This window comes from Neophocaena asiaeorientalis, unplaced genomic scaffold (assembly GCF_003031525.2).
Source record: "Neophocaena asiaeorientalis asiaeorientalis breed wild unplaced genomic scaffold, Neophocaena_asiaeorientalis_V1.1 scaffold150, whole genome shotgun sequence".
NCBI classification, from domain to species: Eukaryota; Metazoa; Chordata; class Mammalia; order Artiodactyla; family Phocoenidae; genus Neophocaena; species Neophocaena asiaeorientalis.
The window spans coordinates 7,539,485-7,566,239 of NW_020176571.1; the positions used below are offsets into that span (position 1 = coordinate 7,539,485).

General features: G+C 37.4%; 2 protein-coding genes across 2 annotated transcripts in view; both read left to right on the forward strand.

The window, feature by feature from the left end:
• The first annotated feature begins 12,217 nt into the window (after positions 1-12,217).
• Positions 12,218-20,430, forward strand: CLEC1B (C-type lectin domain family 1 member B). The gene is made up of 6 exons (XM_024733209.1): positions 12,218-12,386; positions 13,014-13,112; positions 14,519-14,632; positions 14,795-14,946; positions 17,168-17,274; positions 19,137-20,430. Exons 1-6 carry the CDS (start codon positions 12,323-12,325, stop codon positions 19,279-19,281), a joined length of 681 nt encoding a protein of 226 aa, XP_024588977.1. The 5' UTR covers positions 12,218-12,322; the 3' UTR covers positions 19,282-20,430.
• A 2,936-nt stretch (positions 20,431-23,366) lies between these two features.
• The window catches only part of CLEC9A (C-type lectin domain containing 9A), a 12,487-nt gene continuing 9,098 nt past the window's right edge, over positions 23,367-26,755 (forward strand). The window contains exons 1-2 of the mRNA XM_024733173.1: positions 23,367-23,602; positions 25,114-25,194. Of these exons, the coding sequence (XP_024588941.1) occupies positions 23,512-23,602; positions 25,114-25,194 (172 nt within the window). The 5' untranslated portion in view covers positions 23,367-23,511. The remainder of the gene's footprint in view (positions 23,603-25,113; positions 25,195-26,755) is intronic.

Consider the following 26,755-nt stretch of genomic DNA (forward strand, 5'->3'; position numbering starts at 1 on the left):
CTTTCCCAAGCTAACAACCTGGTCCAAGTATTTTCTCAAACTCAGGGTTCCTAAACCTGAAAGAAAGTCAAGTTTCCAGAAATTTCAGGGAGCTGTGTTAATGAGCAGTTAGAATAACTATGTGGCATATCTTTTATATATCATTTAATTAAACAGATTAAATTCCCCACAACAATGAATCTGAATCACAAACTTAATGACTATATGTTAAAATTTTCAACTATATTTTCATGAAAGTTTTACCTTAAAAACAGTTTGCTTGAAATAAATACCCAGGACAGTGTCAGGCATGTAATAATTCCTCAGTAAACATTAGGTAAATTTGAATGACTAGTAGGATGCTAAAATATGATCATTCATGTTTAATTTTAACTGAGAGTATATATGCCAAAAACAATTCTATGGATACTAGACTGCTTGTACCAGACATGCTAACAAAGTCACAAAACTGATTTTCCCTTCACTCCTATCTCATCATTAAATATTACTTATTTTCTATCTCACTGCTCTAAATTAATCAATCTAAGGAAGTCAACTGAAGACATCTTTGGAATGGAGAATAAAATTATGGATGTGTGTAGAAAGGGTAGAGTTTTATCACTGGACATGACCTGATTGGCTACTTATGAAGATGCTAACCTGGGTTTTCTCCTCATGCCAGATTCACTCAACACCACCTATACAAAATTCAAATATAAAGGTGCATAAATTCAAATATGACAGTGTATTTTCCAATATGAAAATCCAATACTTACTTGTCTATTATTATTCTGGGAGCTTTGATGATCATGGGTCTCTTTTCCATGATACCTTCTTTTTTTTTTTTTTGCGGTACACAGACCTCTCACTGTTGTGGCCTCTCCCGTTGCGGAGCACAGGCTCCGGACGCTCAGGCTCAGCAGCCATGGCTCACGGGCCCAGCCGCTCCGTGGCATGTGGGATCTTCCCGGACCGGGGCACGAACCCATGTCCCCTGCATCGGCAGGCAGACTCTCAACCACTGCACCACCAGGGAAGCCCCTCCATGATACCTTCTTGAACTGTTTTTTCTAAGTTTAAATAAATTCCTAACAGAATAAATCACTAAGACTACAGTATTTTAGAGATAACTTTACTATTGTATTTAACATGTTGCTTTATAGATAAGTAATACAACAAATGTACAATTTATTTAGGGCTTACATGGGTCACTTTCTGTATTGAGTTCTTTACAAACATCAATTCATTTAACCTCTATAACAATTTCATGAGATAAATATTATTATCACTATTGTACAATAAGATATGAAAAGCCAAGAAACGTTAAGTGAGCAGTTCACGTGTCTCAATCTGTTTTTAATCTAATGGATGACATGGAACAATGGAAAGAATACTAGCATAGAATTATGGGCACAAATTTCTTCTTAGCTCTGTCATTTGCAAACAGACCCTCAGGGAACTGTCTGCCAATCACAAACAGTAATACTAAGTTACAGAGATATTGGAATATTTAATGAGTCAAGGTATTTGAAAATTCCTCGAATATTTGAATTACCTTTTAATAAAGGGAGGGTATTAACTGAAAACACAAATGGATGTCTTCAGCAACAACGATTAACTAAGTATTCATCTTCTCTTCTGCAGGTTCTTCATAAAAGGACCAACTAAAGAAAATAGCTGTGCTGCCATCAAGGAAAACAGAATTTACTCTGAAACTTGCAATAGTGTTTTCAAATGGATTTGCCAATATTAAAATTTTAAAAGTGATAGTGGAATAATCAAGGATAAATGTTCTTTTGCCTAACATTAATCTTCAGGAGTAAGTATTTAAAATTGCAGTTAAACACCAGCCTCTCTTTTCTATTTTCCCTCGATCGTCTTCATGGGTCCTAGCCACAGAGTAACCCATGTTAGCAATCTAAGATAAACCTCTCTGATGCTTTATGTGATAATGTAATCCAGAGTGAACCCATGCATTTATATTCATGATTTAATTCACCTTTTCTTTTACAACAAATGTGAACAAATTATGTCTGCTTTTCTGTTATTTTGCTTTTCTTTTATTCTTAACAATATCCTATGGAAATTTCATATAGTTCTGAGTTGCATTATAGTGTGGATTTTTCACTCCTTTATTGATGAGCATTAACTTTTTTCAGATTTTTGCTACATGAACTATGCTGCAAAAAATATTCTGATTATCTTTCTAAATAAGTAGCACTTTTATTTCTATGCCGTAAACTTTAAAATTGGACTTTCTGGGTAAAAAGTGTTAAAAATGTTGTTGGTTGGTTTTATACAACTTTTGTCTTAATTTAGAAACTATCACAAACTTATAAGAAGATTATAGGTACAGGGGAAAAAAAATTACCTTTTCTCCAAACCTCTTGAGAATTAGTTGCCAATTTGATGAATTTCATTACAAAATTTCACGTATCATTGGATACTTTTGTGTATATTTCCTACCCCAAAAATCCCTACTTAACCACAATACAATTATCGATCAACCGGTTAACATTGACACAGTGCCACCGTCTCTAACTCTCTACCAGGTTTGCCAGTTGTCAAATAATGTTCTTTGGAGTGAAACACCCGGATCAGAATCATTTTCTGCATTTAGTTATTTTGTCTCTTTAGTCTCTCAGCATCTAGAAGAGTTCCTTAGCCTTCCTTGACATTCCTGACCTGATACTTTTAAATACTACCAGCTGGATGTTCTGTAAAATGTTCTTCAGTTTACATTTGTCTGATTATCGAATAGCAGAGCCATCGTGCAGCGAAGCTTTGTTTTTCTCGCTGCAACCTTGCAGGAGATGCAGTTTTATTTGTTCCATTATTGATGATGCTCACTTTATTCACATGGTTAATGTGGTGCCTACCAGACTTCACTGGAAAGTTTCTCTTTTCCCTTTGTAATCAATCAATATTTTGTTGGGAATGACCAAGATGGCCTTAGCATTCCCCTGAGCTTGACTAAACTTTAGACAAGTTTCATTCTTCCTGATGATGCACTCTTGACTTCCCCCTTTTTAGAGCATTTTCTCTAGGAAACTTGCTACTGGAAATTCTTTCTCTACCCCTAAGAGATGTAAATCTTTTAAGAAGCCTCTTAAATATTTTACAGCCCAGAAATGTCTTTCGCCAGGACCTGGGAGCCATCCTTTTGAAATGCAATCATCAAGAAAGATTGCAACTTTGTTTCTCAGTTTCTTTGAGAGGGTAGGAGCCAAACTTCAGTGGATGCCTATAGCTCCAAGTTGTAAAACTACCTCCTATTATGAATATCTGAGAAAGTTTAATTTTCTTTTGAGTAAAGTCATATAGATGGTATGTGATCCCCCTTTTACCCCATCTCTTTAAAAGCTTATTGCTTTTTGTTTCAGCAGATTTTTAGTTCAGACTGAATTCTGGTCTATTTCCCCTACTGCAATAACCTTGAATAAAGTCTTCCTCTCCTGTGTAATGTAACATTGTTCTGTGCAATTTTCACTTTCACAGGTGGTATTTTTAAACTCTGTGAATATCCCATTCATCATCAAAATTTCAATTTATTCATTTTTATATGTATACCTTTGTGGGCTTCCACTTTCATATTTTGTTCAATGGGTTATAGTCTCCTGTTTTGATGGTCTAATTGTTTCAGAACTACTCATGAGAGTCACCAGTCAAGATGACATCTGTATTCTTAATCTTCACAACCCTTCGCTGGTCTGCAGTTTTTTTTTTGTTGTTGTTGTTATTTTTTAATGATAATAACTTCAGCAGCATACCAATAACCATTTCTGCCAAAGTTTGAAATGGACTTTATGTTCTAGTCTGATTCATAAACACTAATAAAATAATTTAATCAGACAAATATAAAAATGTCTTTTCCAAATAATTTGCTTCTCTTTGTAGTTTAAAATGTTACATTTTGTTTTCTGTCTCCTTGTCTAGTTCCATACAGGCAGGGTTTTTTTCCTGTTTGGAGACCTGTTGCATCCCTATCATTTAAATCAATGCCTGATACATAATAGGTGTTCAATAAATATTGGTTGAATAAAATTTTATAGGTGCTGTAATGAAAAGTTCTGTGGATCAAGATGGCAGAGGAGTGGGACGCAGAGATCACCTTCTCCCCACAGATACCTCAAAAATACATCTACATGTGGAATGGTTCTCACAGAACATCTACTGAACACTGGCAGAAGAACTCAGACTTCCAAAAGGGAAAGAAAATCTCCACATAACTGGGTAGGGAAAAAGAAAAGGAAGGAGGAGAAAGAGAGAGGACCTGCACCTCTGGGAGGGAGCTGTGAAGGAGGAACGGTTTCCACACAGTGGGAACTCCCCTCACTGGTGGGGACAGAGGGGGAGATTTGGAGTCTCAGAGAAGACCCCAGCAATGGTGTACGGGAACATATGTATACGTATAACTGATTCACTTTGTTATAAAGCAGAAACTAACACACCATTGTTAAGCAATTATACCCCAATAAAGATGTTAAAAATAAAAAAAAAATAAAATAAATTTAGCTGACCATTAAAAAAAAAAAGAGAACTCAGGGGTGTTTTTCTTTGTTCTGGTCTTTCACTTAATTTTGCAAAGACTGTGTTTTCATTTTCATTTCCCTAATTCTTTCATATGCCTTAAAGTTCCCTTAAAAAGTATTTAATTTCTTACTATCTTATAAGAAATAATGCTTTGGGGCTTCCCTGATGGCACAGTGATTGAGAGTCTGCCTGCCGATGCAGAGGACACGGGTTCGTGCCCCGGTCCGGGAAGATCCCACATGCCACGGAGCGGCTGGGCCCCGGGAGCCGTGGCCGCTGAGCCTGTGCGTCCAGAGCCTGTGCTCTGCAAAGGGAGAGGCCACAACAGTGAGAGACCCGCGTACCGCAAAAATAAATAAATAAATAAATAAATAAGAAATAACGCTTCGGTAAAGCCACGATGAGGAATCTCATCTGTTTCCTAATTCTTTCTATAGCAAAGAAGATTACTCGTACTTCCGACACACTTTCTACTATTATGATCCTAAAATGCTATATTATCTGCTATTAGCTGATTTTAGAAACTACTGTCTATACTTTCCCCCTTAAAAATATCCAGCTTCTCTGTAGCACATTATATCATATTATACTATCAAATAACACAACGCATTGCAAGCATCTACAAATTCCAGGGCATTTCTCATTTCTTTACCATTTTTTCAAACGTCTTAAATCTCCTTGTTCACTTCTATTCCTGTCATGATTATCGGTAATTTCAGTATTCTTGCAGGTGAAAATTCCAATACCCTGTGCTCTCAGGTCCTGGATTTACCTCCAGTCACCTTTGACCACACCACAAATTGACCACTCATTATGGTGATCATTCATTAAAGCTATGCTTTCCATTATTGTAGTTACTAGACACATGTGACTATTTAAACTTCAGTGAATTAAAATGAAAAATTCAGGGCTTCCCTGGTGGCGCAGTGGTTGAGAGTCCGCCTGCCGATGCAGGCGACACGGGTTCGTGCCCCGGTCCGGGAAGATTCCACATGCCGCGGAGCGGCTGGGCCCGTGAGCCATGGCTGCTGAGCCTGCGCGTCCGGAGCCTGTGCTCCGCAACGGGAGAGGCCACAATAGCGAGAGGCCCGCGGACCGCAAAAAAAAAAAAAAAAAATGAAAAATTCATATCGTCAGTCATACTGGTCACACTTCAAGTGCTCAGTAGCCACAGGTGGGGCTCTTGGCTGTGGACCTGGACAGCACAATGTATAACATTTCCATTATCACAGAAAATTCTATTGGACGGTGCTGCACTAGATCCAGACAATTTCATTACCAGTGTGAGCACCCCCTCTATTACTTCAGTTTTAGATTTCTACTCTCTAACTTCCAAGTCCTTTCTCTCCAGCTCATTCCCTAGAGGGAGTCTGTGGCCTACGGCACTTTGATGCCCCCTGGGACATCAAATTCAGTGACCATGCCGCCTTTTCATTGTCCTAAATCCTTCATGTCTCATTTCCTGTTTTACCTGGCTTAGACCGTTTGTCAGGGTCAATTATAGTGATCACTTCCTTATGTACAGCTACGAGTTCAATGCTTGTCCCTTCCTTCATTGTACCTATCTGGAAAACGCATCCCAGTGAATCCAACTCTACCTACTCTGTACGAGCAGCTAAATGTGACCGCATTCTCTGGTCTTATTTTACATTTTTGAAAGATAATTTGCCAGCAGTCTTACTAATCAGTCTATTCTGTGAATCTGCTAGAAGATTACTCCCAATTTCTCTTTCTTTTTCAATTCTCAAATTTCTGTTCTCCTTTCTCAAACTCAATTAAAAACCTGGCCTCTTATCTTGAGAAAATCAAAATATCAGAAGAGCATTTCCTCTGCCCCATGAGCAAATATACAAAAAATATTTTACATCTGTATATGTAAAGCAGTATCATTTTCAACCGTCTTCTGTGGTTAAATTCTATACACTCTCATCTATAGTCAATCTCCATCTACAAATTGAAATCCATTCCATCTGCTTAGTCAAATATTTTTAACTTGTAAATCTCTCTCTCTCTCTCTGGAATCATCATTTTTTTAATCTCTAGTGGTTTACTCACCTTAACTTGTAAACATGATATAATATCTCCATTAAAAATAAGCCAGAAAATGTTTGCTTACACCCCTGCCACACACACACACACACACACACACACACACACACACACACAATCACCCCATTTCTCTAATTGTCTCAACAACAAAAGGGTTCAAAAGCTGTCCATGCCTGCTGGATCTTCCTGTTTTCCCAAACCCACTTTAATCAGGCTTTCCCCCTCACTGTTTCTAGTAAGATGCTAGTAAGTCACTGTTAACCTCTATATCAACACATCAATGGCTATTTCTCAGGATTCATTCTACTCCACCTATAAACAGCATTTGACATAACTGTTAATCCCTTTAATTTAAAATTCTTCTCCAAAATACTTTGCTCTCCAGGACACCATTATCTTGTTTTTCTTTTACTTCATTACCTAATCTTCCATCAGATTTGCTGATTCCTCCTTAGCTGACTTCAAAATACTTTTGAGCCCCAGGGTTCAGTCCTTGACCCTCTATCTTCTGTGTATTCTCATTGCCGGATGAGCTCTTCCAGATTCAGGGCTTCAAGTAACAGCCATACATAGATGACCTCCAAATGGATATCTTCATGCCAGAGTTTGATCGCCAGGTTCAGGTATCTGAATGGAGACTTGGCATATTCACTTAATATGTGATAGGATTTTCAGACTTAACACGTTAAAAAAATGAACAACCCTTTTCCAATCATTTCACTCTACATTTCTCCATTTCAGTAAATGAGAATTTCACACTTACAGTTCCTCAGCCAAAAACTTAAAATCACCTTTGACTTCCCTTGCTGCTCTCACATGAATTAAATCTATCAGAAAATACCGTTCATTGCAGAAAATAAGGGAACACAGGCTTTAAATAGAGAAGTACTTTTCACCTGGGATACATTAAAAGAAATAATGAGTTTACACAATGGGAAGTTGTATTCTCACTTTGTTCTTCAATAATCATTCCATTCCCACATATTATGCTTATGTCAGAGAACACTTTCAAAGAGGGACCTGTATTGAATAGTACCCAATGAGCAGAATAGGAATGAATTCAAAATTATTTACAAAAAGGAATGGAGAAAATCGAAAATTAAACCTGGAGGTACCAGAAGACCTGAAGAAAAGATAAAAGCAGAAACAACAACAACAAATGACCACAAGGAGGAGCCAGAGGATGAATATAGGAAAGAATTTACTTTTGAAATGTATCAACAGACTCATCCAATCAGGGTAATAAAATATCCTGTTTAAAATAAAGGACTATGAAGACAGACTGATTGATTCAAATCCTGGATCAACATTTACTTGTCCAGTGACTTTTGGCAAGTCACTTAACCTCTGTGCTTTATTTCTCTTTTTAGTAAAACTGGCATAAGTATAACGCCTACCACAAAGGCAATTAATACAAGCATATAAAAGCAATAATAAATGGTCTCATTGTTATTATATCAGAATTAGCATAAGTTATTTTGGATGCTCTTAAAAGTGGAAGATTTTGCACAGCAAAGGAAACCATTGACAAAATGAAAAGACAGCCTACTGAGTGGGAGAAAATATTTGCAAAATATTGATGATGATAAGGGTTAATGTCCAAACTATATAAAGAGTTCACACAACTCAATATCGAAAAAACAAACAATCTGATTAAAAAATTGGCAGAAGACCTGAATAAACATTCTTCGAAAGAAGATACACAGATGGCCAACAGGCACATGAAAAGATGCTCGACATCACTCAGCATCAGAGAAATGCAAATCAAAACCACAGTGAGATATCACCTCACATCTGTCAGAATGGCTATCATCGAAGAGACCACAAATAACAAATGTTGGCAAGGATGTGCAGAAAAGGGAATCCTCCTACACTGTTGGTGGGAATGTAACTTGGTGTGGTCACTACGGAAAACAGTACAGATGTTCCTCAAAAAACTAAAAATAGAACTACCATATGATCCAACAATTCCACTCTTGGGTATATATCTGAAGAAAACAAAAACACTAATTTGAAAAGATACAGAACCCCAATGTTCATAGAAGCACTATTTACAATACCCAAGATATAGAAGCAATCTAAGTGTCCATCAACAGACGAATGGATAAAGGAGATGTGGTACATATATGCAGTAGAATATTACTCAGCCATAAAAAAAGAATGAAATTCTGCCATTTGCAACAACGTGGATGGACCTGGAGAGTATTATGTTTAGTGAAATAAATCAAAGACAAATATCATACGATATCACTTGTATGTGGAATCTAAAAGTTAAAATGAATGTGTATAACAAAACAGAAACACACTCACAGATATAGAGAAGAAATTAATGGTCACCAGTGGGCGGGGGAGGGGCAAGATAGGGATATTGGATTAAGAGATACAAACTGCTATGTATAAAATTAGTAAGCAACAAGGGTATGTTGTACAGCACAGGAAAATATGTTATTATTTTGTAGTAACTTTCAATGAAATGTAATCTATAAAAACATTGAATCACTATTTTGTACGCTTGAAAAATAATATAATATCGTAAATCAACTATACTTCAATTTTTAAAAATGGAAGAAAACTGCAATTCTCCACCCCCTTCTAGTAAAGGTTAAAGAAACCAGTTCAAATGAGCACAAACAGGGCTGCTCCAAGCTCCACCAATAAATCTCTACTGTATGACTTTTTCCATAGCATTTATGATGATCTGAAATTGTCTTGCTCTGTTCTTTCTTTTCTTCTTTGCCATCTGTGTTCACCGCTCTCCACTAGAACATAAGCTCAATAAGAGCACAACTCTTGTGTGTTTCGTTCACCACCTGATCCCCAGAAAATAGGATAGTGCTTGAGACATACACAGTGATCAATAGATATATGTTCAAATAATTGATTGGTTAATTGTCCCTGAACTGTAAGTTTTACAGTGATTTTAATAGGACACCTTGTACCCCAATATACTGTGATGTGAATACTCAGCTCAAATATGCTTGATCAGTTCACGTCCGTTGATCACAGATCACACCATACTCATTCCAACTTCCCTAACTTTGTTTCAGATGCGTGCCCTCCCTGATAAATATTCCCCTTTCCTCTCTCCTCTTATGCAATCTTCGCCTTTCTGTCAAATCTTAAGTTTTATCTATTCCATTTGAATATTATTTGACTTTCTTACTTACAGGGATTTTGTATGCACACGCATGATAAACGTCTCAGTGCTGTGAATGTGGTCTAACACAATCTTCCCCTTCATTTTATCTACTATTTTGTAACCAAAAGCTTTGCCACAGTTGTTGTCTGACAGTTATACATTTAGTTTATTTTAATAAAGCTCATTCCACTTTTCAGTCCACAGCTTTAAGCTTTCTGAAAATGAAAGAGAAAATATTAATTAGGCATTTTTTCCATGACAGGAAATTCTAGCCTTTCCCAAAGATAAACAGTATTTGATACGTGTGTTGAAGGCTAGAAAGTGAGAAGTGAACCAACAATTTGAATTCAGAGAACTGAGAGAGGGAACAGGATATCACTGATAAATGCACCTAAGGGTTAGCTTAAAGGTGATGTACAGTAAAAGGTCTATAAAAAAGATATCGCTAACCGCAAAATGTTGATGTCCTCTGTTTTTTCAGTTTAGAGACATTATTATAACACTCATACTAGTCAACATCATTTTCTTTGTGTCTTTCTTTTTTACACATCCTCTAGCCATCATTATACATTGATCAGTCTAATCCACCGTGCTATGAATTTCACTAATTTCCTTTGTTTTTGTATCTATACCTTGTCATTGCGATCCTAGTGTCTTTTACTGGTTCTTCGGCTATAAATACAGAAAACGGAGTCTGGGTAATACCTAAATTTGAAAGACATCATAGTACAGCGGAAGGAACTTGGAAACTGGGTAGATGGTGAGGCTTCTCGCAAAAAGCATGATCATAGAAAATTCCCAAGATTCCCTAAATTGCTTTCTGCATGTGTAATATTCCAATAAGTGCCCATTTTACATATACTCATTCATTCATTCATTCACCAAATTTCTACTGGGTGGTAACTGTATGTCAGTCACTGTTTTAGAGCCATGGAATACATTCCTGTGAGTATACATGACAAAAATGTTATATATATATATGTACACACACACACACACACACACACACACACACACACACACACCCTCACATATATGCAATGGAAAAGAGTGAAACAAGAAAGAGGGACAAAAATGTGGCCTGGGGTGGGGTGGAGTGGAAAGTTGTTCTAAATACTAAGAGGCAAAGGTTAAGTACCTAAAGTCTAAGACTCCGTGCTCCATAAGGACTAGTGCCATGACTTCTCCATGAATACTTGCTATTAATTTCAGGGCCTGACACATAATTAAATTAATGAGATATTTGCTTTAAAATAAAAGAGGTAACTTATGTAACACTCAACCTCTACAATATTAAACAGAGGTTTTTATTCCAAATTCAAACTCATCAGCATATTTGGAATAAAGACTTCTTCAGCTATACTTTCCTATGCCAAGAAAAGAGGGAGCGATAAAATACGCAAGTAGAAATAAAATGTCAATGATAGGCCTTATAGGGTGATTGAGAGATAGCTGGAAAAGCCTCTGGATTTCGGAAAAGAGAAAAGAAAACTTTGTTGTATCTATCATTTTTTCCTGCAGTTCTCTGCTTAATTTTTGCTGAGTAACTCAGCTTGTATTTATGGGGTAGGTGGAGAGAGGAAGCAGAATTAAGGCTCATGTTATCAGGGCCTCCTTTGACCCTGACAGCTTCTGTACTTACCCAGCATATTTCTAACACCACAAAGTCATGCTTGATGGATACAAATAAAGGCAAATATATTTTTATGAAGCATAGATCCAGCCATAAGACACTCAGCTTATGGTTAAAGTTATCAAAGATCCAAAAGCCATTCCTGGAAATTCACTTTAAAGTGAAAACATTACTGAAAGGCAATACATCAAGACATTCACTTTGTATTATTTCACTTTATTAGATTGTTTTCCTTTGATGCCTAAACCTAAGCCATATAAATCCTGCTTCATGTGGAGTTCTCAACTTTTTTAAACCTTTGATTTGCAGGGACTAAAGAGTATAATATAATTTGAATATCCTTGACTCATTACTTAAAATGTCAGCTTGTTCAGTTTTTCAACTTAATGCAATCAAATAAACGGATGGATGAATTACTCTAAAAAAAAAAACCTTTGATTTGCAAAACATGCAAGAATTTGGATGAATTCTAGGTCATAATTAGACCTTCTAACACAAGACCATGAAACATCTAATATAGCTCATCTTAGATCAAATTATACCAGACTCTTACACCACGATGAGATAGACTCTATATCTGTTGATGTGTTATCCGTGAGTTTTCATCAGAAATAAGTTCATTTAAACGACATGATTTAGACTCTGCCAAGGTTACGATGAAACATGAACTTCTGTTCTTTGAAAGGATATACACGATGGAACTGTCAGAGTGGAAGTTAAGGAGACAGGAAACAAATGCCATATCTACTCGTTTACCACAAGTTATTATTTTTGTGTTTTGGTGTTCAAGGTCCATGAATATCTGAGCAGCTATTAAAGGGCTTCCTGGAAAGAAACAAAAAACAAAAAATCATGTGCCCCAACTCATACGTCTCCACCTTACCAGAGAGAGGAGGGTCACAGACGGGTAGACATTGAAATCATAAGGGTGGACACTACATTTTGCAAAGTCATTGAATGCTGAGTTCACTTTCATTCCAAGGGAAGCCATGCAGGATGAAGATGGATACGTCACCTTAAATATTAAAACTCAAAAACCAGCTCTCACTTCAGGTAAGAATGCCCAAGAGGCAGCAATTTGGAAATTAACTGTTGAAATGGATCCACCTTAGTTTCCTTTTTTCTACTAGTAATAGCATACATAGTGTTGTTTTATTTTCCTGAATGACCTTCTTTCCCTACATCATTTGAGTGGTATGTACATGGGCTACATGTGTTAGTTATATTTAGAATATAAACAACAAATGATACAAGCAGGGCACATTACATTAAGGCTTATAGATTTAAATGCTGGAGGGAATAGAAATCTAAGGGGTAAGAGGAGAAAATGTTGGAAAACTCCACTTTCTAAGATGTCAGCAAGTGGGTGTGATTCCACAGTTGTGGCTTATAAACACCATTATTTAGAGGAGTGAGCACAAAATAAAACAAAGACAAGCACAAACACAGAAGACCTTAGCTGCTAGTTACATTTTGACTCAGAGAGAAGTCCGGTGGGAGTGGGGATGGAGTGGGTTGTGTTTACTGCTGGTGATTACCAAGGGAGCAAAGGCAAGATGGGCCCGAGAAGCTGTTTATATCACTTGGACAATCCTGAGAGGGCAGGGGATGGGGGTGAAGCTGTCCCCCAAAACTATGCCATACTGCCTGCCGCCTAACATCTTTATTGTATGTCCACAGGTGACCCTGCTTCCTCCTCTTTGTGGCGTGTGATGGCTTTGATTCTGCTGATCTTGTGCATGGGGATAGCTGTTGGGCTGGTGGCTCTGGGGATTATGTGTAAGTATTGACTTATTGCCAATGACTTGATCTGAGGAAGGCAATACGTAAGTGTCCTGGTGTATGCCATGAAGCTTAACTGTCACTATCTATTCGTCGCTACTGCAATTATCCTATACATAGCTGCCAGGATATTCTCAATAAAGGAGAACTCTGAACTTTACCTTTTGATTAAAATTACCTTTTAGGTTTTTTAAATTAATTTAAAATGATTGTTTAAGAATTTTAAGCTGGTCTTTTAAGATCTTCCTTAGTATAGATCCACACTATCTTTTGAAACTTTCCTTTTTTCCTCCCTATTCTGTGCATCTTAAGATCCAGCCAACGTGGAGTTTTCTGTTTCACAAATAAATCCTATGTCCCCCTGCCTGAGATTTTGCTGATTCTGTCCCCGCTTCCTAAAATGTCCTCCTTCCCATTTTTTAAGATGAATGTATTTACTTCCACTGAGACAATTCATATCCCACCTAATTGATAAATATTTTTTCTTCCTATACATCTAAAAGCCCTCCAACGTCACATTATCATCTGCATAATTGTTGCTTGTTCAGATACTTGTTTATTTTTTCATAAGATATTTTAGAACTTTTCATCCACTACTTTGATTTACCTGAATATCACAGTACTTCGAGCACAACAAATCAATACTTTTTTGTTTTGTTTTGTTTTTTGCCACGCCACAGGGCATGTAGGATCTTAGTTCCCCAACCAGGGATCGAACCCGTGCCCCCTGAAGTGGGATCACGGTCTTAACCATTGGGCACCGGGAAAGTCCTCAATATTTTTTTTTTTTTTTAAGTTTGTGGTACGCGGGGCTCTCACCGCTGTGGCCCTTCCCGCTGCGGAGCACAGGCTCCAGACGCGCAGGCCCAGCGGCCCTGGCTCACGGGCCCAGCCGCTCCGCGGCATGTGGGATCTTCCCGGACCGGGGCACGAACCCGCGTCCCCTGCATCGGCAGGCGGACTCTCAACCACTGCGCCACCAGGGAAGCCCTCAATATGTATTTTTTAAGTGAATGGATATTCTGGCATTACACAGAAAACATAATAGCAGAGGTCATTCACCTCTGTGAAATGTGCTTAGAAATCTGCATTCAAGGAAAGGTCAAAACAGCTGCTTCGGGCATGCGCTTTGATTACGGCATGTTCTTACTTGTGGTCATCTCCTTCAAATAGTTCACCCATTGTTCTGGAGAACTCTCGGTTGTCATTCTGCCTGACACAATGTTTTCTTTATAACCCCTTTACCCTGATCCCCTTTCAGCACTCTTTTACTCATAATGTATCTAGTAAACACTTCATAGATTGACAACTCTGATGAACATAAAGTTCATTGAGAGGACTTTTTTTTTTGCATCACTCCTTATTATCCTAATTACAAATTATTATCTAATTTTTACATCTAGTTGTCACGCAGCAAAACTACCTACAAGCTGAGAATGAACATCTCTCAGGAACTCTGAAACAATTAGCGAGGAAGTTCTGCCAAGATTTACTACAACAATCAGGACAAAAGGAAAGTAAGTATGATTTGCTAGTCTCTTCATCTCCCCTAACTCTGGAGTATTTTTGTGATGCTATCTGTCAGGAATCTTGAGATCTTCAGGAAACGTTGAATATGAGGAAAAAGTAAGCCCATCCTTTCAGAATGAAAGGGATCCTATGCTTGGATTCTCCTTAAGGCCATAAATGCAGCCCATGTGACATACACTGGAGATATTATGGAGACAGTTGCTATGGATTCTTCAGGCACAACTTGACGTGGAAAGACAGTAAGAAGTATTGTGCTGATGTAAATGGTACTCTTCTGAAGATCACCAGGGAGGACACGCTGGTAAGAATATTTCTATGTCAAATATTTTGGAGTCATAAGGAGAGAAATCTCAAATGAAACACTTGCCTTTTTTTTTTCTTTTACATTTTTATGTCTTGCAGTTTGTGCTAATCTCAGAAACTTATTAAGCTCAGTAAAAATTACATTTGAGAGTAGAAAGTGCTGAAATAGAACGAATGAAACTTTGAGTTCTGGTCTTACCTCTGCAACAAGAGTTAAGATCATTTCTGGGCTTCCTTAACTCTGTTTATTAATTCAAAACAGGATCTGAAAGTATAAAGAAACTCAATATGATTGGAAAATATAAATATCAGTGTTATCCCAACATTACATGCCTTCTCAGTTTTTGCTAAATTGTTGACACTTTGAACGAACCATGAGGCAAACTCTACCTTTTCATAGGCCCTCCCAGATGTAGTTTGGGGTACAATCTTATTTGCACAACACACAGGATTTCAGTTGAAAATTTTTTATTAAACATGTCTCCTCTTCTATATTTCCCTTTTTGACAGCTTCTAACAAAAGCTCTCTTTTCAAGCAATGTACATTCACATCCACTACTGCACTTTCTCTATATTATTGAATGTAGCTTTGCTTTTTCATAAATCCTGGGAGCAAGCCAGGAACAAAGCCTTGGAGTCTCCCTCCTACCCAATAACAGTTTGTCAAAACATATATTTTTTAAAAGGCAGAAATTATTTATTGTACTTATCCTACAATTTCTAATATAGTAATTATTCACATTTTTGCATATTAAAATAAATGCAAATATAAATTGGAATAAAAGATCAGGATTCGGGCTCTATGAGGACAGAAATTCAATAGAATTCAAATATTCGGGCAAGACATTTTCTACAGAACTGCTGTAGGTAACCAGCAAAATTGACTTGTACCTTACTGAGAGCTGAAGTAACCAGCAGTGGACCGGACATGAGGAAATCAGCCCAGTGATGTTCACACTCATTTGGGTGTCCTGTTATTCTAACTTGCTGTACCATATACTTTTTTTTGTGGCTCAGACTCATAGAGAAGATATTCAGATAAATTAACTTCTTTCAAATCAGGCAAAATAAGAGAGTACCTTTTTTGAAATCTCAATTCTATTACAAAGAGATTAATTGGAGACTAAACAAGTCTCGAATCTTATTACTCTAGGTTGATATCATGTTGGAGATGAACAACTAAAAGAGGAACTAATGTAATTTTTTGAGAAATAAAAAATAGTTAAATTTCAGGTAGACTGTATCTGTCAGGTCCTATAGTGAAATATACAATATGGATGTACTTTAAAAAAAAAAAACATAAATCAACAGAAAGGTGACAGGTAGATCAAGCTTTAAGAACATCTCTTATGGAATGCCAGTTTGTGTCTCACATGTCTGCCAAGATGCTCACGTCATTTTTTATTTGCCAAGAATGTGTCCTCACTTGTTTTTTCCGGGAGGTATGTGAGTACGTGAACATTTGACCTCTTTTTAATTCTGCTACCCATAGATAGATTGATTGACTGATTTATTCATCCATTAATTCAACAGATATGTGATGGAACTATTCTAGGACCTGAACCTATGCGTTAATAAAACCTACAAAAATTCCTAAATTCATGGAACTTTATTCCAGTTGGAGCAATAGGCAAAGAACAAAATAAACCAGTATAGTATATAGTATAGTAAATAGTGATAATTTCAAAGTAGGAAAAAGTAGATGCACGTCATTTGTAAATTCCTTTGAGAAAGACGTTGTATAGCTCTCTTTTACCCAGTCAACTAAAATAAATGAATATTCCTGTATGCAAGATTCTGTAGGCAAGCTAAGCAATGAGACCAAAGCGAGTAGAGCTTAATTCTAGGGAATATAAAGTTTCATCAACAATGTATTTCTTTTCGTTTTCCTTCTCTAGCTGTTTACCACTTATTTCATTTAAGAGCCATATTTGAGACTTCATTTGGGATTCTAACCTTCAATTGATGGAAGATAAACACATAGGGATATTAGAATACTATCTCTCTTGCTTACAGTTTTCCCTGTATCCTGCAAGTATTTTTATGCAAAAACAAGTGCACTTGGAACAATTCTAAATATCAAATATAATTAATTAGTATTAATATAGACATATAATCCACTTTTTATGTCCAGCGTCTCATCATGAAGCTTCGCCTTTATGCCGTTACAAGAACTGTAGAAACGCTCTGACCGTTGTATTTACTTGTGTTTGCAATAGCAATACATCAGTGGCAGGACTGGATTAATTCGTTGGGTTGGATTGTCCCGCCAGAAATCCAGTGATGTCTGGATGTGGGAAGACGGCTCAGTTCCCTCCAAAAATTTGTAAGTTATTGGATGCTCAGAATACAAGGCACAACTAGGAATTTTGAGTCCTGGGGTCTTCTACCCTCTTGAGTCCAGGTTACTTAAAAGTTGGGAGGTGGCTCTGTGTTTTACTGTGTGTTACATAAGCATTGGCTGAGTCACTTACACCATAATCCTAACAAGAGAGCACTTGTAATAAGATTCTACTTTCCTACTCTCCCATTCCTCTGCTTTTTATCTAAGTCGCAATCCACCGCTATTCCTGATGCTTTGTTCCCATTCGTTTCTACCCTTAACTTCACCACTGGAACATTCTACGTATGTAGTTTTGTTTTGTTTTGTTTTCTTAGCTTGATCTGATTCTCTTCACATATTTTCAGAACAAAATTATCATCCTCATTATTTTATGGTTGAAAGTGATTACTTTGAGGCTTCTTTTGACTTTTCAGTATCATTTTACCTCGTCTTTTACCTTAGGGGTATCCAAGAATCGAGCACGTTATCAGTCACAAGGTGATTCTAATGTTCATGTCAAAAGGGAGCCTCAGACCTCAGCTAGAAAGAGCCAGACCAGAATCGGCCCCAGTTTGAGCTCGTGCCATTTGTCTGTAGCCTTCTACAGACAATCCAGGCAAAGGGACCAATTACATTGGGTTACTTAATATGGTTTTCCAATCTCTAATCACCTTTTGTTAATCTTGTGCAATGTCTCTCCAGTTAAAATTTAAACTTATAACTAAAAATTTATACAATCTGATCATTACCTCTGATTAATTGATTCAACAGATATCTATTAAGAATTTACTGTGGGTAGGAGTCAAGAATATTATGAGTACAGGCAAGCTTCTTCATAGGCCTGGGTTTTATTCTTATCATTTGTTGCTTCATTCAGAATAGTACAGGCACGCTGGTGATCCCTCTGTTCTTTCAATGAATCAAACATGATTTGAGGTCTTAGGGCTTTTTGCACTTGCTCTTCCCTTCTAGAAAGCTCTGCCTCCAGAACTCTATGAAGGACTCCCCTTTGTCACTCAAGTCTGTTTAATCATCACTTCCTCAATGAGACCAGCTTTAATTACCCAAACTAACCTAGCATCCCTCCACCACATGCACTTGAGTCTATCATATCACACTGTCTGTTTCATCATGACTCTTACCACTCTCTGAAATTTTCTACTTATTTGTTGGCTTCTTACCAACTTTCTCTCATTATAATGTAAGTTCCCCAGTAGAAAGGACCTTGTCTTTGTTTACCACTCTGTCATCAGCACATAAAACAACTTTGGCTCCTAGTAGATATCCCATAGATATTTGCAAATGAATGAATAAATATGCATTCTTTGTCCTCTTGTCATAGCACTGTAGCAGGAAATATAACAAGCAATTGCAATACAGTCGTGTATCCAGCTGCCCTATAACATAAATCCTCATTTCAAAAATTTTTAATCAACTTATTTTTCCTTGAGCTCATTTCCAACCTGTGCAGCTACTTGTCCTACAGGGCTCCTCTCTGTTTATCTAAATCCTACCCTTCCTTCAAGGCAGAACTAAAGTATGATCTTCCATGGAAAGAGGAAAAAGTAAAGCCTTTCTCATTATTTCAGATACCCATCCATCCTTTCCTCTGGGCTCCTACTGTACCTACTGTTCACTTCTGCTTAATCTTATGCCATATTAAATTGCTACTGAGCTATTCAAATGTACATACTTTATACTCCCAAGCAGATTGGAAGTTTCTCAATGATCTGAATGTTGCTTTTTAATTTTTTGCCTTGTACTTCTTATCTCCACTTTATGCAACAAAATACTATACACAGAGTTTGATCGTTGATTGTTTATTTACCTTTCAAAGGAACTCACTCTACCTTTTCCATTCACAGGTTCAAGCTTTCTGGAACTGCAACAGAAAATATGAATTGTGCTTATTTTCATAATGGGAAAATTCACCCTACCTTCTGTGAGAACAAACATTATTTAATGTGTGAAAGGAAGGCAGGCATGGCAAATGTGGACCAACTACTTTAATGCAAAGACATGCACAGCATGTCACAGACGAGTGATCGATGGTACAATAAGAGATCTGGAGGAAGGAATCACTAGCCATAGAATTGCTTATTTTTCCCTTTATTCCCCTTACAGTGATCTTTACATTATCTTTCCTACCAACACCACTTAGTTCCTTCTTTATATAACCCTTTATACTGAGGAATAACTTAGTGCCTTCTTTATACATCCAGAAACCAGTCTATGAGCTGATGGTTTCCCAATGGCTCCATTAATTAATTTCCATTAATTTTCATTCTTCTTGTCTTCCATTCCTAATTATCTCAACATGCTATGATTCACTGCATCTTCAGACATAAACATATACATTTTACATTGAAACAAGAAAGGTTAGTGCTTAAATGACTTACGCTGTGCAAAATATCTAAGTCTGAGACTATGCAAAATATCTAAGTTTGAAAGACAGCATAAGGTAGTGGAAAGTATACTAAACTTGGAGTCAGTAGAATAATTTAGATGGCATGATCACTCAAGTACAACCGTGGCTCAATCGTGTCGCCTCTTAACTTCCATCTTCTAACATTTAAAATAGGATAACACCTGTCTTATATACCTCACAGTTCCACAGCCTAAAATAAAAACTTCGAAGTATTAATTATATCAGAAACTCCATGAAAGCAAACCCCATGACTTTCTTATTTTCTATTCTATGCCAGCAAGCACAGCTCCTGGCTCATAGGAAACAGAAAGATATTTGCTTCTCTTCGTGTGAGACAGTTCACTAGAAAGCACAGCAATCAGTAAAACACTATACAGATACAATTTCTATTCCAGGTCCCCCTATGGTCAGACTGAAGAGCAGTAATTTTCTGTCCAAGAGAAGGAAAATAAAGTTTGCAAGAAAACTGACGGGGTTTGAAAATGAGTAAATGCTTTTTAACAAGTTGCACAGGCTAGTGGAACAGCAAGCAAAAATGCTTTATATAGTTCTTTTCCTGACAGCTCTATGTTTGGCTTTTGCTGAGTAACTCATGCAGTATTTATAGATATGTGGAGAGGCACCCTTTAACAGGATAACAGGCAAAATTTTCATTTCTTTTCACAGCTTCCCTGAAGGTACTCTTTCTCCTTAAATTCGTGGCAATAAAATGTATGAACATGATTCTCAAACATCTCAACTGAGGTGCTTGTTAAAACACGCAGATAGGGGCTTCCCTGGTGGCGCAGTGGTTGAGAGTCCGCCTGCCGATGCAGGCGACACGGGTTCGTGCCCCGGTCCGGGAAGATCCCACATGCCGCCGAGCGGCTGGGCCCGTGAGCCACGGCCGCTGAGCCTGCGCGTCGGGAGCCTGTGCTCCGCAACGGGAGAGGCCACAACAGTGAGAGGCCGGCGTACCGCAAAAAAAAAAAAAATGAAAAAAACCCAAACAAACAAACCAAAAAAACATGCAGATGTTCAAACACAAATACTTATGGTACTCAGTGGGAAGGCTGAGGAGACAGACTATGTTTTTAATAGGCACCCTGACTTGCTTCTGATACAAGTATCCTTTAATACATTTCAAGAAATGTTACTTTGGAACTTACTCCTTATCTGGCTTTTGGTAAATTGGTTAGACTCTTTAAAACTCAGTTTCTTCATCTATGAAATGAGTTTAATATTATTACCTTACTCATAAAGTAATTGTGAGGATTATTTAGTATAATTATGTAAGGCATTGAGCAGAGTACCAAGCATATAATTAATACTCAATGAATATGTATAACTAACTTTTATAGCTTTGTGCGCAGACACCCAAAGACACTCGAATCTATTTCGTTTTAGGCTATCAATAAACAAGCAGATTTGGCATGGGAGGGGCGGCAAGAGAGGGCACTGAGGAAGAATAATAGAAATACTATAGATTCTGCTTCCACTTCAAATGTGTTGAGATCTTGGCTTTTGGGGTATAATGCCATTATTTTCCTGTTTTTACTTGTTTATTTAGAGAAACCAAATTGGAACTAATAATTCAGAAAACTGTCCAAAAATCAGCCATAGCTCTGAAATTTAGTGTTTTATCTCCCCCAAATGGAAAAGCATACATTTTATATCGCTATTCATGACTGAATTTTAAAGAATAATATTGTAGTGGATGGCAAAAGTGCAATTAAAAAATGTAAACCAATCAAACTGTACCTACAAAGATTCTTTTTTTCTGATACTCATATCAAAAGCGTCTTATACATAAAATCAGAATAGCATAGACTTTAGTAGCACAGGTAAGTGAACTTGGGGAAATAGTTTGACTTCTCCATGCCTCAATTTGCAATTTTGTTACAACATACTAATAATAGTAACTATGCCACAGAGCTATTTTGAGATTCAAAATAATTCATGTAAAGGGCCTTTGAAACGGTGCTTGGGATATAATGAACAATAAATAAGATAGTATGATTAAAAACATTAAACGTCATACAAGTAACATGCTAATCTTTGGCTGGGAGAGCCCAATGTTTCCCCCAAAGAAATTTATCAGAGAGCATACTATATTGGGGAAACCTAGATCTTTCTGAGCATTATATTTAGTGCTGATACAATTTGAGAGCCCCTGGAAATTAATGGCAACCACTGAATTTCGGTTCCTGCATTCTTCCTGACATTGCTCTTAATGTATATTTGTTGTGCTTGTTGTTTCTTCCTCTTCTTCACCTCGATAGAAATCATTTCAATGTAAAGGCTATAGGGAGTTAAGTCACATTATTTTCTCTGTCAGAATCTCAGGTCACTTAAAAATCATATGACATATTTGGAGAAGTTGCTGGATATTCTCTATTTGCCTCTTGAGATCCTCTTGGCCCCATCCTATGTCTTGGGAGGCAGAACTCCAAGGTACAGCAATATCTGGGCAAACTTGGCCTCTGGCTTCCAGTTAATTCCTCTGTTGGGAGGTACTAGCAGTGATCAGGGGGGTGAAAGGGGAGAACGGTCCGGGTGTTTATGCTGGCTGTCGCCTACCACACCCTGGTTTGGCAAAGCCTTCATGTTCTGTATCTTAGGCCATGGCCCTTTCAGATAGGTCACAAAGTTCCAATAATTACCTTCCCCTTAACCCTTCAGGCCTGGGTGTGATAATCGTTCCCCAATGCATATTTCACAACCCCTTTCTGGTTTCCTTAATCCTTCCCCAATCTTTATAAAACCGTCTTTGTTAAATGCCCTCAGATGCCCCCTTGGGATTTGCAGACTGTAAATTACTGAGACACTACTTTTGGCCGTAAGGACAAGTGGCCAATATATGAGTGATGATTAAAGTATCAAATTTCTCAATACCAATGCTGTAGTCACAGGGTGTGGCAGAAACAGCCCTCTATCCACTAAATAATTCATCCTTCCCTTCTAGAGTGAAATTATTGTAGAAAGTTTGCTAGCCAGGCAAAAATTAGGCTTATCAGGACCAAACTGTAGATCTAAACAGGGCACTATTAGTGGATGTGAATGTCATACATGATAATTCAAGGTTACGGCTTTTAAGAAGCAATCGTGGATATGCCATCTTCTCCTTTTCTTTCCATTGGCTAGAAGTATGACATTCCAACCACCCACAGAATAGAAGGAGCGGGGTTGCATTTGGAGGAAAACTACCCACTAACCAGTATTACTGGAGCTAAAATGTTACGTGAGCGAGAAATAAACTTTGTGTTAAATGACTGATATTTTGAGGTTTACTTGTCACAGCAACTGCATCACCCCAGATAATACAGTGTGTAAATTTATTTGAGAGATGAAATCCCTTCCCAGTTTTCTTGTTTAAGCATGTACAGTGATCTACAGCTCCTTCCACGCTGGTTGGCCCAATGTGAGCTATCCTCGTATCTTTGCCATCAAGGTCATTCCCACACTTCACATCCTAAACCAAATGTAAGCTCATTCTCTGCACTTCTGGCCTTTTCATTTTAACAGTAATCCAGTGCTATCACCTTCAACATCTGCTACACTGTAGAAACCAGAGCAATAACCTATTCTATTATTGACCATTTTGAGTTCAGTTTCTTTCTCACTTCCTTTTTTACCAAGTTACGCTTTGGCTTAAACTTCTACTTTCTGGATGAAGATGCATCTATTCTATTCCTTAAACTCAAACATATTTCCCCACTGGTGTGAAAAGGTAGCTAATTTCAGTTCTTCCATTAATCTGCTCCTGACTACAAAAGGAGTTATTTGTCTCAGCTTCTCATGTGGACCCCTTTACCTATCAAAGCCCCTCAGACATGCAGGAGGAAGAAACATACACCTCTCTTCAGTGGGATAATCCAACACCAAACCCTTACCAGAAACATCTGTCTTCCACCAAAAATTCAGGTAACCAGTTCTACTTATTTAGACCAAGACCTTGTGGTTTATGGGTTTTCTTTTTTCCTGTTCTATGAGGAGCCCAAGGTGATTTTTCTAATCTGAGATAACCCACTTAAGAGTAGTATAATATGGATAATATGATGCATAATATTGCATAATATGCAAAATATTAAAAATGAAATGAAATGGAGGAGAATGAAAAAGGAAAAGAGAAATGGACTTGACAAATATGTATTACATTGGTTTTCTCTCTCTCTCTCTCTCTTTCTCTCTCTCCTCTCTCTGGAAAGACAAAGAATTCCTGGATTTGGAAAATAAGTGAAAGAAATCATATATTTTGTGTAATTTTAGTTTCCACGTAAAAACACCCTGCACATTACCTGATAAATACTAAGAAGTAAAAGAGAAAACGTAGGTTGAAAAAACTGGCAAACACTCGTCAGCCTGGATCAGTTCTGTCTTTATAATTTAATATTCCTATTAGTCTCCTATTGTTTAGGTAATATAGTACCACAGACTTAGGGGCTTAATACAATACAAATTTATTTTCTTATAGTTCTAGAGATCAGAAGTCCAAAACAGGTTCTGCTGGGCTGAAACCAAGGTGTCATGGGGCTACCTTCCCTAGAGAGGCTCTAGGGGGCAACCCATGCCCTGTCTTCTCCAGTTTCTAGAGCTGCATTTCTTGCTTTCCTCAGCTTGTGGCTCCTTTTCCATCTTCAAAAGACAGTAGCACATTTTCAAATGTCTCTCTTCTTCTTCCATCATATGGCAGTCTGTCCCTCTAATGTAAATCTCACTTATAAGTGCCCAGGTAAAACAGGATAATCTCCCCATCCCAAGATCCTTAACTTAATTATACCTTTAAAATCTCCTTTTCCACGTAAGGTAACACTTACTGGTTCCAGAGATTAGGACATAGGCATTTCAGGCAAAGCTGTTATTCAGCCTGCGACGTTATCCGAAGATAAATTTTATACATTTGTCTGTAACTAGCATTAAGAATATAACAAATCACACATTCATTTTCCTTTCCTGAATAGTTGCAAAATTACCTTAAAAAATTGCCCTCATCCAAAATCGTACGTTTAAAGGGAAATACCTTTGAACCAATCACGCTCAAGTGACACTGACAGGAGATGAGATTGGAGACAGCCTCTTTGCTCTCAAAAACTAAATCCTGCTGCCTGGCTTGCCATCATCTCTCAAAGATTGTTGGAAGAGAATACATCTAACTAGTTACTAGGTTTGTGGTGTTATATAAGGATAAGAGAAGTATACTAGTAAAACTGTTCGATTTGGCATTTCTCCAAATCCAGTGTATTCCAAGTTATGACTTGCATTTCCAAGAGTTTGAGTTCACCTTTTCTTGTTACACACAGTTACAAGGCCTCGGTGATTCTCTAGAAGGAATGTCTAATGTTAACTCCTTAGTTTACTCAGTGTAGTCCTATCCTGATCCACCTCTTTCCTCTACTTTCTCTAATTCAGTTTCATTGTCTCTATTCCTTGTTTAGGAACATGGTGTCTTGTGACGGTGGTTTTATGTATCTTCTGCATAGGCTCATTAGCAACCTCCATTTTCTTGGGTGTCAAGTGTAAGTACAAAAGGATATCTTCAAAGTAATCTATAGATAGGTTACGTACTTCATATAGTGTTATATACAATTATATGTACGTATGTCGTGGAACTGGAACTTCATAATTTATAAATGGATAGACAAATCAATTAGAAACATGTAAGTGACATAAATGATATAAGATAATGGCTTCCTTATTTAAGTTACGGGACACTTACTTGATATAACTCTCTAAGCACTCAGAGGCTAATGATAACTTTCAATGTTCAACGGCATGTTGTTTAACTCAAATCTGATACCATAGGTCTGCTGGCGAAAATGATGCAAATAATTGCTTATATCATGATTCAATTTATGAATCATGTTAGTATGCCAAAGCTTGCAATTTTTCAGTATAGGCTCTTCCTTTTCTAATATACGTTTGTTCTAAATTTGACTTATACAATTATTTTAATATGAGTTTTTCACTTTATATTTGATGAGGTACCAGTTAGTATGTTTAAGGTAAATGTGAGAACTTTGTTTGAGCCAATATTTAACCACATTTCTTTATTCTTTGTAGTCCAAACTGGAGACATGTTTCTATATCTAGCAAATGAATTTTTAATAAAATGTAACAATTACAGAACTGCAGGTTCCAGAAACAGGACTAAGACCCTTCATTATCACTCATGCTAGCACTGAGAAATATGCTTAGCAAGACAGAGAGGAAGGCTATTGTCTGGATAAGTCATATTTCTTGTATACCGTGGCAAATCATTTTTCTGTCTAGGAGGAATTAGCTGGCAAAGGAGAATTAGGAGTTCTGAAATGAAGAAGAGAAGAGTACAAGGTTTGCTTCCACAAAGTACAGGAAACTTGACCTTGTTCATGTTAGCTATGATCTTATTTTCCTGGCGGTTCAGAGAGGAATGTTTTAATAATTTCTAGGCTCTCAAGAAGTAATTGTTACCTTGTCTATCTCCTCAAACAAAATTTCACAGCCCAGCATAAATGCCAGAACTTCCCTTATCTCACCTTATCCTCCCTCTGTACTTTATTAAAATACACATAAATATAAATATATATGTAATATACTATATATATATATATAATACTAGTCCATTTTTAAAAGAAATTCACAATTAAATATCTGTTTATCAAACATATATACTGGAAGCAGATTTGCAGAGTTGGAAGAGAACTACCATACAAGTCAATTAACATATAATAATCCAGTTTTTTCTGTAAAAACTGGGGACTCTTAATGAAATATTGCCAAGTTCCATTCTAACTGCAAGAATACATATTTAACTGACATTGCAAATATCAAAAGATATGGTTCAGGTATCCATTCTGTATAACGAATTTCAGTGTTATTTTATAAATATTAACTACTTGGGGTAAAAAGATGAAAGAGGGCTTCCCTGGTGGCGCAGTGGTTGGGAGTCCGCCTGCCGATGCGGGGGACACGGGTTCGTGCCCCGGTCCGGGAGGATCCCACGTGTCGCGGAGCGGCTGGGCCCGTGATCCACGGCCGCTGGGCCTGCGCGTCCGGAGCCTGTGCTCTGCAACGGGAGAGGCCCGCTTACCGCAAAAA